This window comes from Rhincodon typus, chromosome 5 (genome assembly GCF_021869965.1).
Source record: "Rhincodon typus isolate 14 chromosome 5, sRhiTyp1.1, whole genome shotgun sequence".
Classification (NCBI taxonomy): domain Eukaryota; kingdom Metazoa; phylum Chordata; class Chondrichthyes; order Orectolobiformes; family Rhincodontidae; genus Rhincodon; species Rhincodon typus.
Genome location: NC_063336.1, coordinates 2,067,976 through 2,079,977, shown reverse-complemented (window position 1 = coordinate 2,079,977; position 12,002 = coordinate 2,067,976). Strand labels below are relative to the sequence as shown.

At 43.0% G+C, this 12,002-nt stretch overlaps 1 protein-coding gene across 2 annotated transcripts in view; it reads left to right on the top strand.

Moving 5' to 3' along the window:
- The window catches only part of enah (ENAH actin regulator), a 281,703-nt gene that overhangs the window by 212,647 nt on the left and 57,054 nt on the right, over nucleotides 1–12,002 (top strand). For both annotated transcript variants that reach the window (XM_048597460.1, XM_048597461.1), the window contains 2 exons: nucleotides 480–805; nucleotides 10,049–10,191. In XM_048597460.1, coding sequence (XP_048453417.1) covers nucleotides 480–805; nucleotides 10,049–10,191 — 469 coding nt within the window. The remainder of the gene's footprint in view (nucleotides 1–479; nucleotides 806–10,048; nucleotides 10,192–12,002) is intronic.

Sequence of the window (12,002 nt, the reverse complement as noted above, 5' to 3'; positions counted from 1 at the left end):
GCCTCCCCCTTGTGTCTGGTTGACTTTGCTTACCTCAGTTATAATTGTGTTCCCCAGATGCTGCCAGATCTGCTGAATTTCTCTAATTTTTAATTTAATTCCTTACACCTTAGCATGAAGTCCCCATCTTGCCCACTCCTCACTGTGATGTTGACTGCTTGCCTCAGCATCCTCACTTCACCTGCACCTCTTGGTGGTGTTAACCACCTGTCCCAGGGTCCTCACCTTGCCCAATCCTGTTTGAAACTGATATCCTTTGGTGAATGTGGGGGCAGCCTCACAAAAATTCCATTTTAATAATGGAACCAATTCCTATGTGCAAAATACTGAGTTGAGTAATGAGAAAGATCTTAATTTCTTAAAGGTGGAGTTATGATAGTTATTTTTTTTATTTGCTTTCACAAGGAACATACAAACACAAAACAATTTTGTTTCAGGTGTGGTACATTTGATCTGATTATTTTATTCTATCAACACAGGTATTGCCCCAACAAGCGACGGTGTACAAGGACCACCAGCCCCTCCACCTGCACCCCCTCTTCCTCCTGGGCCACCACAGCTACCGACATCAGGACCACCACCGCCACCAGTTCCACCACCTGCACCTCCACTGCCAGTATCAGGACCACCTCCTCCACCTGGACCACCACCACTTCCAGGGCAAACCTTACCTCCTGCCCCACCTCTTCCTCCTGCCCCACCTCTTCCCTCCTCAGGTTTTTCATCATCCTTGGCTGAAGATGATCGTCCATTGACAGGATTAGCAGCTGCATTGGCTGGGGCAAAACTCAGAAAAGTGGCCCGGGTAAGTCCAAGTCATAGAGCGTTAATTCTCAAATCTAAATCCAACTCGTGTATTAAACAGTATATTCTGCTGTTGTTCAAAATGCTGCAGATGCAGAAACTCTGAAACAAAAGTAGATAACTGTTTATGGAAGAGTTAATGTTTTCAATCTTGATCATTCATGACAATGAATCCAATAATTTTGTCTGGGTAGTGCTCAGCAAATGAAGAAATGCCTGAGGAAAGTAATCCAGCCTGATACTGCAGTATAGTGCTGAGAGATTGTTGCACAATCATTCATGCCATTTTACAGATCAGATGAAAAACTAAGATCCCATCTTGACAGTCAGGGATGTGAAAAATCTCATTATTATTTGAAGTTAAGCAGGGCAGTTCTTCCTTTCAGCTTGGTTAATATATAGGACTAAATACCTTAACTAACATAAATTTAAAAAAAAAGACAAAGTCCTAGAAAAACAGTTTCAAAGAATCATATTGAACATGAAACATTAACTCCGCTTGTCTTTCCACAGATGCTGCCAAACTAGCTGAGTTTCTCCAGCACATTCTATTTTGCACTTCAGACCTCCAGCATCCACACAATTTTGTTTTTGTTTAAATAAATAAAAGTAATTGTCTGATCATGTATGACTGTGTTATTTGTGACACTTTGCTCCTGGCACTGTAGATGTTGTACTTCCTTCATTATAGCAGTGGCCATAATTTATAAGGCACTTAGTTAGAGGTAAGGCATTTTGGTCTACCCTGATGTCATGATGTATGTTTCAAAATCTTCCTTTTTTTTTGGAGATTTTATCTTAATGGGAAATTTAAAAAATAATGTGAATCTTACCTGACAATCTTTCTCTGGGTTTAGAGTGAGAGATGACTGTAGGTAAAATCTTGATTCAGTGGCCTAATTGGCTGAGGAAAGACTGTATGGCTTGGTTTTTACCAGTTGGAGTAAATAGTATAAGAGGACGCTGCTAACATCTTGTGCCTCTGTCATAAACCATACAGCATGGAAACAGGCCCTTTGGCCCAACTTGTCCTAAACTAAACTGTCCTATTTTCCTGCATTAGGCCCATATCCCTGTAAACCTTTCCTATCCATGTACCTGCCCTAAATGTCATAATTGTACTCACTACTTCCTCTGGCAGCTCATTCTATATACACACCACCTTCTGTGGAAAATGTTGCCCCTCGGGTCCCTTTTATACCTTTCCCCTCTCACCTTAAACCTATGCCCTTAGTTTTGGACTCCTCTATCCTGGGGGAAGACCTTGGCTGTTCACCTTATCGATGCCCCTCATGATTTTATAAACCTGTACAAGGTCACCCCGCAGCCTCCTACGCTCCAGGGAAAAAAGTCCCAGCCTATCTCCTTATAATTCAAACCATCCAATCTCAGTAACATCCTTGTAGATCTTTTCTGCACCTTTTCCAGTTTAATAACATCCTTCTTATAGCAGAGTGACCAGAATTGAACATGGTACTCCAAATGTGGCCTTACCAATGTCTTGTACAGCCGTAACATGACGTACCAACTCCTGTACTCTTGTGCTCTGACCCATGAAGGCAAGCATGCCAAATGCCTTCTTCATCACTGTGTTGACATTGTTACGTCCTCCATAGAGACTGTGAATTGTCTAAAGAGCAATATGTACTGCAGTTATTGTCTGAAAGAAGGACATCCAACAACTTTTCATGTTTTAAAACAACTTCTTTGTCAAATGACTAAACAAACAGCTACAGTTAACTAAACACTATTTTCTTTTTGTGGGTAATTTATAGTTTAAAGATCAGAATGTACCCTTTTCAATTTCCAATAACAATGAAAAGCTACAATTTTGTTACATTATTCAGTGTCTTAAGTAGACATCTGGACCTAACCCAAAATGATTCACAGCTCTCAAGAATTTATCTCCAATTCATTAACAGAATGTGGAGGTCAATGGCTAGGCATCAGCATTTAATGCTAATCTTTAATTGCTCTGGAGTATGTGACAATGAGCTGCATTTTTGTAGTAAATCATTTGTTTTATTATCATTTAAACCAGGGAATCAACCCTGCGCAGGAGGGGTTGCCAGGAGCCGCACCAGATTATGTCTAAAAGTGAGGTGTCAACCTGGTGAAACTACCAAATGGAACTACCTCCATAAACACCAAGTGATGAACAGAGCTAAGCAATCCCATAACCAATGAATCAGATCTCAGCTCTGCAGTCCTGTCATATTCAGTTGTCAATGGTGGTGGACAATTAAACAACTTACTAGAGGAGGGGACTCCACAAATGTCCCCATTCTCAATGATGGCAGAGCCCAATGCATCATTGCAAAAGATAAAGCTGAAGCCCTGGCAGCAATCTTCAGCCAGAACTGCTAAGTTGACAATCCATCTTGGTCTCCTCCAGTGGTCCCCAGCATCACAGATGCTAGTAAAAAAAAAAAGCCAGAAGAACTGCGAATGCTGTAAATCAGGAACAAAAACAAAGTTGCTGGAAAAGCTCAGCAGGTCTGGCAGCATCTGTGGAGGAGAAAACAGAGTTAACGTTTCGGGTCCGGTGACTCTTCCTCAGAACAGGGGTTTTTTGTCACAGATGCTAGTTGTCGGCCAATTTCATTGGCTCCACATGATATCAAAAAATGTTAGGAGGCACTGAACACTGCGAAGACTATGGCCCCTAGCAATATTCTAGCAATAGTCTGAAGACTTGTGCTCCACAACTGCCACACCCCTAGCTAGGCTGTTCCAATATAGTTACAACACTGGCATCCACATTGCCCACAGAGCTGTAAAGAAGGGTATTCTAAGATTTTGATGTATCACTGTTCCTTCACACTCACTATATTTCCAAATCAGTGTGGTGTGTGGCTTGAAAGAGCACTTGCAGATTTTGGTGTTTCTGTGCATCTGCTGCCATTGTTCTTTGTATGGTCGAGATCATGGATGTTTTTGTGCTTTGAGAAGAGTCTCAGTGATGTACTGCAGCGCATCTAGTAAATGATGCTCCCACTGTGTGTTAGTGTTGAGTTGAAGGAGGTGGATGAAGTGCCAATCAAATGTTGTAGGTACGGCATTAATCTAGGCACATGAGAGAATTCCATCACCCTCCTGACTTGTACCTTGTAGTTGGTGTACAGGGTATGGGGAAACAGGAAGTGAATTATTCAGCACAAAATACCTAGAATCTGACCTGATCTTATAGCTGCCGTATTTAAATGGCTGGTTGATTTCAATTTCTAATGAGTGGTAAGCCCCTAGAATGTTAATATGGTGGATTCAGTGTAATGACATTGAATGTCAAAGGGAGATCGCCAGATTCTCTCTTTGGAGATGGTCATTGCCTGGAACTTGAGTGGCACAAATGTTACTTGTGACTTTTCAGCCTGGACGTTGCTCAGACCTTGCTGCATTTGGGCATGGACTGTTTCAGTATCTAAGGAGTTGCGAATGTTACTGAACATTGTGTAACTATCAGCAAACATCCCCATTTCTGACCTTACGATGAAGGGATAGTTATTGATGAAGCAGCTTAAGATGGTTGGACCTTGGACACTACCCTGAGGAGCTCCTGCAGAGATATACTAGGGCTAAGACGATTGAGCTCCGAGAACCTCAACTATTTTCCTTTGTGTGTGGTATAATTACAACCAGTGGAGAATTTTCCCTCAATTCCTATTGACTCCAGTTTTGCTAGGTCTCCTTGATGCTACACGTACTCGAATGCTGCCGTGGTGTCTAGGGCAGTCACTGTCACCTCACCTCTGAGGTTAGCCGTAAGACGTAGCAGTGGAAGTCGATTTTTCAGTCCATCAAGTCTCCCCCATTGAATGAAATCGTGGCTGATCTGATAATCCTCAATTTGACTTTCCTTCCCTTTCCCCAAAACCATTGATTCCCATATTGATTAAAAATCTGTCTCAGCTTTGAATATGCTTAATGATCAAGCCTCAACAGCCATCTGCAATAAAGGATTCCACAAATTTACTATTCTCTGAGAGAAGAAACTCCTCTAGCTTTTTGTAATTCATGGTTGAGGACTCCCAAATCCCTGTATTCTGAAGCTTTTTAACTTAAATAGTATTCAGCTCCTCTATTCTTCCTGCCAAAGTGCCTTGCATTTCACCTTGCATTTCTCCACATTATATTCCATCTGTTGAGTTTTTGTCCACTTGCTTAACCTATCTCCTACTGCTGACACTTTGTGTCATCTTCACCTTTGGCTTTCCCACCTATCTTTGTGTCATCTTCAAACTTGTCTATAGTACATTCACTTTTCTCATCCAAGTCATTGTATATTGTAAATAATTGTGGCCCCAGCTCTGATCCTTGGTCTTTTGTCCAGGTTTGGACCAAGTCTGTAAGGAGGTCAGGAGCCAAGTGGCTGTGGTGAAAGCCAAACCAAACATCACTGAGCAGTTCATTCATTTGCAACTGCTGCTTGATAGCTGTATAGATGACCCGTTCCATTACTTACTGATCTAGACTAGAATGATTGGTAATTGGCCAGGCTGATTTGTCTTACTTTTTGTGTACAGGGCACACCAGTGCAATTTTCTACATTGCCAGGAAAGTCCCAGTGTTGCAGTTGCACTGGAACAGTTTGGATAAGACTACAGCTAGTGCTAGAGCACAAAACTTCAGGACTATTGCCAGAATATTCCCGGGCCCATAGTCTTTGCAGTATCCAGTGTCTTTGGCTGTTTTTTCATATCGTGTAAAGTGAATCAAATTGGCTGACAACTGGTAACTATGATGCTCTAGCTTTCTATGTATCTATGATCAGAAGGAGGCTGAAATGGATTATTGCTTGGATCTGCCTGAAGATAGATTTGAATGCTTCAGCTTTGCCTTTTGCTTTGTTCTGAGCTTGTGAAGCATTGACAACAGGAACATTTATGTATCAGAGATAACAAGGTGTAGAGCTGGATGAACACAGCAGGCCAAGCAGCATCAGAGGAGCAGGAAAGCTGACGTTTCGGGCCTAGACCCTATTATCGCTGAAATATTTATGTATCCTTCACCTGCTGTTAGTTGTTTACTTGTCCACCACAATTAGATGCAGCAGGACTATATATCTGTCTGTTGATTGTGGAATCGTTTAGCCCTGTCTATTGATTGCTGTTTTCGCTGTTCAGCATGCAAGTAATCCTATTTCGTAGTTTCACCAGGTTGACACCTCATTTTTAGACATGCCTGCTGCCCCTGGCATGCTTTCCTGCATTCTTTGCTGAACAAGATTTGATCTCCGGAAATAGCAAGAACTGCTGATGCTGGAGTCAGAGTCAATACAGTGTGGCGCTGGAGGAACACAGCAGGTCAGGCAGCATCAAAGGAGCAGGAGAGTCAAAGTTTCGGATTGGGACCCTTCATCAGGACCTGACCTGAAACATCCAGATTTAATCTCCTGTATTCTTGCAGTAGTAGAAAGTGGGATTATGCTGAGTCTTGTGGTTACAGATTGTGTTTGAATATAATTTTGCTGCTTTTCATGGCCCACAGCGCCTCATGAATGGTCCATTTTGCATTATTTGATCTGTTCGAAGTTTGTCCCATTTAATACAATGGTAGTGCCGTCCAACACGATAGAAGATAACCTCAAGGAGGAGACTGGACCTGCAGTTGTCAATTTTACTGATATCATCATGGATCATGGCTGCATGTGTGACAAAGTACATTTATGAGCACAAGGCCAAATCAATATTTCCTTGTTGGTTCCCTGACTACCTGCTACAAATCCAGTATTGTAGCTACACCTTTTAACACTTGGTTAGTACTGGTGCTACTGAGACACTCTTGGTAGTGGATGTTCAAGTTCCCCATCTTGAATATATTCTGTCCCTTGGCGCTTCCTCCATAAGATGTTGAATATGAGGAGTATTGATTCATCAGCCAAGGAGGTGCATTAAGTGGTAATCAGCAAGAGGTTTGTTTGCCCATGTTTGACATGATGATATAAGGCTTCATGGGACTGGAATGAATGTTAAGGACTCCTAGAGCAATTCTTTCCTGACAGTGTACCGTCGTGCTGCCACCTCTGGTGGGGCTGTCCTTCTGGTGGGATCATGATGCACCAGAAAAGCTGATTATGTTGTTGAGACATTGTTTTGCGCACAGGCCCCAGATGTTAGTAAGAATGACTTTGCAGAATTGACAGGCCTGTGCTTGCCATTAGTATTTCCAGTACTGATGTTGATGCTAATTCATATCTCCAGTTTCTGTCCTTTCTTTGTACCAGTTTGGTACAACCAAGTGGCTGGCTACACCCTGTCAGAGGTTGGTTGGCAGTCAACCACATTGCTGTGGATCAGGAATCACATGTTGGTCCGACCAGGTAAGAATGGCAGATTTCCATCCATAAATGGTATTGATGAACCAAATGCATTTTTGCAACAATCAACAGCAATTACATGGTCACCATTTTATACCAGCTTTTCATCTTAATGTTCTTTACTGAATGCTAATTTCACCATCTGCCATGGTGGACATGTCTGGGATTTTGGATTACTAATCAGTGACATTATTACTATGCCACTATCTCCCCTTGACTCCTGTTCATGTTTGAGACCTATTAATTTCCTTTCCTAACACCATCATTCATTGTGAGAAAGTTCTTGGTATTTCCTACCTCTTTCCCTCCCTCCAACCGGGCAGACTCTCCATATTTGTTTGACCACTTCACAGATTTGGTATTCGGACTTCTACCAGTACATTGTCAGCATTTTCTCTGCTTAAGGTGTGGGCCTGGCTAACATCTACCTTTTTGTCTCCTTGCATTTAGCTATAGATCTTTGAGTTTATAGGGATGTCTGCAACCTGATCTCAAAATGACTTCCACTGTCTCCTTCATGGCAATGAAAAATACGTTCACCATGTTTCCAATTTTTTAAAATTCATTTGTGGGATGTGGGCATCACTGGCTGGCCAGCATTTGGCAGCTGGTCCCTAGTTGCCCTTGAGAAGGTGGTGGTGAGCTGCCATCTTGAACCACTGCAGTCCACCAGCTGTAGGTTGACCCACAATGCCATCAGGAAGGGAATTCCATGATTTTGACCCAGATACACTGAAGGAACAGTGATATATTTCCAAGTCAGGATGGTGAGTGACTTGGAGGGGAACTTGAAGGAGGCAGTGTTCCTATATATTTGCTGCCCTTGTCCTTTGAGATGGAAGTGGTCGTCAGTTTGGAAGGTGCTGTCGGAGGATCTTTGATGAATTTCTGCAGTGCATCTTGTAGATAGTACACACTACTGCTACTGAGCATCCGTGGTGGACGGAGTAGATGTGGCGCCAATCAAGCAGACTGCTTTGTCCTGGTTGCTGTCAAGCTTCTTGATGTTGTGGCTGCACTCATCCAGGCAAGTGGGGAGTATTCCATCAAACTCCTGACTTGTGCCTTGTAGATGGTGGACAGGCTTTGAGGAGTCAGGAGTTGAGTTGCTCACCACAGTATTCCTAGCCTCTGACCCGCTGTTGTAGCCACTGTGTTTATGTGGTGATAACACCCAGGATGTTGATAGTGGGGGATTCGGTGATGGTAACACTGTTGAATGCCAAGGGGTGGTAGTTAGATTGTCTCTTATTGGTGATGGTCATAGCCTGGCATTTATGTGGCGCAAAAGTTACTTGCCACTTGTCATCCTAAGCCTGGATATTTTGGATTTGAACATGGACTGCTTCAGTATCTGAGGAGTTGCAAATGGTGCTGAACATTGTGCAATTATCGGCAAACATCCCCACTTCTGACCTTAGATTGGAGGGAGGATCATTGATGAAACAGCTGAAGATGGTTGGGCCTAAGAACTACCTTGAGGAACTCCTGCAAAGAGGTCCTGGAGCTGAGATGATTGACCTCCCACAACCATGACCATCTTCCTATGTGTAAGGTATGACTCCAACCACCAGAGCGTTTGCCCTGTGATACCCGTTGATTCCAGTTTTGCTAGGGCACCTTGATGCCACACTGGGTCGAATACAGCCTTTATGGCAAGGGCTGTCACTCTCACCTCACCTCTGGAAGTCAGCTTTTTTGTCCATGTTTGGACCAAGGTTGTAATGAGGTCAGGAGCTGAGTGGCCCTGGCAGAACCCAAACTGGGCATTGCTAAGCAGGTGCTGCTTGATAGCACTGTTGATGAACTCTCTGTCTCTTTACTGATGACTGTTGGTAGACTGATGGGCAGTAATTGGTTGGGTTGGATTTGTCCTGCTTTTTGTGTACAGGACATACTTGGGCAATTTTCCACATTGTTGGGTAGATGTCAATGTTGTAACTGTACTGGGACAGCTTGGCTAAGGGAGCGGCAAGTTCTGGAGCACAAGCCTTCAGTACTATTACCGGAATGTTGTCAGGGCCCATAGCCTTTGTAGTATCCAGTATCTCCAACCATTTCTTGATATCATGTGGAGTGAATTGAATTGGCTGAAGACTGGTATCTATAATGCTGGGATGACTGGAGGAGGCCGAGATGGACCATCCACTCGGCACTTCTGGCTGAAGATTGCTGCGAAAGCTTCAGCCTTATCTTTTGCACTGATGTGCTAGGCTCTTCCATCATTGAGGATGGGGATATTTGTGGAGCCTCCTCTTCCAAGGAGTTGTTTAATTGTCCACCACCATTCACGACTGGATGTGGCATGACTGCAGAGCTTAGATCTGATCCGTTGGTTGTGGGATTGCTTAGCTCTGTCTATCACTTGCTGCTTGTGCTGTTTGGCGTGCAAGTAATCCTGTTTGGTGGCTTCATCAGGTTGATACCTCATCTTCAGGTATGCCTGGTGCTGCTCCTGGCATGCCCTCCTGCACTCTCCATTGAACCTGGGTTGATAGTACTGGTTGAGTGGGAGATATGCCGGGTCATGAGGTTACAGATTGTGCTGGAATACAATTCTGCTGTTGTTGATGGCCCACAGCACCTCATGGATGCCCAGTGTTGAGTTGCTAGTGCAAAGTCTGCCCCATTTTGCACAGTGATGATGCCACATAACACAATTAAACGCGCTAGATAGTTTTCTCTGATCATTCCTTTCGTTTATCTCGAAAGAAAGAGGCATGGCTCAGCTCAACTGTTTACGACCTGATATTGATTGCCCCTTTCTCTGTCCGAAAGACACCTTCCTTTAATCCTAGATTTAAAGAAACTATCTTACCAATCTGAAAGATATAGTTATAAAACAAAAGTATATAGGTTGTACTGGTGACAGTGTGATTTAAATTCCTGATTTTAAGCAAAATGGTCACTGTTTTTATTGTTTTTCAGGCTGACGAAGGCTCAAGTTCTGTAATGGGCAGCATTGGTTCAGTGTCTACTCCTAAATCGGAGTCCTCACGGAGTAATGGAGCTCCAATTTCTATAGGAGGTACTGGTCTGATGGAAGAAATGAGTGCCCTGCTGGCCAGGAGGTGAGTTTTGACAAATAATTATGTTTAGTACAGGTAATATGAAGGGCACAACAGCCACTAAAAACATTTAGGACATTAGTTTCATTCAATCATTTAGGACCAGATTTGACCATTCTTATTATTCTTGTGCCTGCTGTTTTTCCCTTTCCCTGCAAAATCAAGAATTGATCTGCTTTCATTTATACATCAGGGCAGTCACTGTGTGCTGAATTAGCTGCCAATTCATTTCGGACAACAAAAAAATTCTCCCAAATTTTAAATTCCAAAATTTAGTATAATTAGTGAGCAGTAGAAAAGCATAAACTAATTTACAATAAGCAGGACAAGGTGCTTAACTCTGACAAATTTAGATATTTCTAAGCTGTTTCATAAGGTGTGTTGCGAAGCTTGTTCTCAAAAAAAGATGTAACAGCATGGATAGTAGCAAAATGTTACGGTAATGGTTGTTGGAGCTGTTATACCACAGGTTTTACTACTGGCCCCACTTCGATAACCGAACACAAATAGCTAAAAATGAAACATCAACCTAGTGAAGTTACAAATCCGGACCACCTGTTTGCCAAATCGCATAATGAGCAAGTGATCAACAGAGCTTAGCGATTCCACAACCAATGGATCAAATCTAAGTTCTGCGGTCCTGCCACATCAAGTTATGACTGTGGTGGACAATTAAACAGTTCACTGGAGGAGAAGGCTGCACAAACATCCCCATCCTCAGTAATAGGGTAGCCCAGCATATCAATACAAAAGATAAGGCTGAAACATTGGCAGAGTCTTCAGCGAGAAGTGCCAAGTGGATTAATCTCGGCCACCTGCAGAGGTCCCAGTCATCACAGGTTCGATTCACTCCACATAATATCAAGAAACAGTTGGAGGCACTGGATACTGCAAATGCTATGGGCCCTGAAAACATTCTAGCAATAGTACTGAAGACTTTTACTCCACAACATGCCCTGGCCAAGCTGTTCCAATGCAGGTGCAACATTAGCATCTACCTGACAAGATGGAAAATTGCCCAGATATGTCCTGAACACAAAAAACTGGACAGATCCAACTCGGCAAATTACCACCTCATCAGCTGGTTTTTGATCATAAATCCAGTGATGGAATGCCTGATGGAAAGTGCTATCAAGTTGCACTTGCTTTACAATATCTTGCTAATGAACACACAGTTTGGGTTCTGTCAGAGCCACTCATCTGCTGAACTCATTATAGCCTTAGTTTAAGCATGGGCTAAGAATTGAATTCCAGAGGTGAGGAGAGTGTGATTGCCCTTGGCATTAGTGCTGCATTTGACTAAGTGTAGCATCAAGGATTTAATGAGAATCAGGGGAATACCCTCCACTGGTTGAAGTCATAGCTGGCTGAAAAGATGATGTTTGTGGTTCAAACACAGAAACTGCCTGAGAAACAGAGCAGGTCTCGTAGTATCTGTAGAAAAAGAAACAGAATTAACATTTTGAGTCCAATATGACTTCTGCAGCATTTTGCTTTTGAGATGGTGGTGGTTGTTGGAGATTGGTCATCTCAGGACACATTGGCAGAGTTTCCTCAGGGCAGTGTCTTAGGCCCAGTCATCTTCAGCTGCATCATCAATGACTTGTCTTCCATCATGATGTCAGAAGTGGGAATATTCACTGATGATTGCACAATATTCAGCACCATTTGTGATTCATCAGGTGCTAAAGCAGCCTGTGTCCAAATACGGCGAGACCTGGACAATATCCAGGTTTAGACTAATGAGTGGCAAGTGACATTTGTGTCACACAAGTACCAGGCAATGACCACCCTACAAGAGAGAATCTAACCAT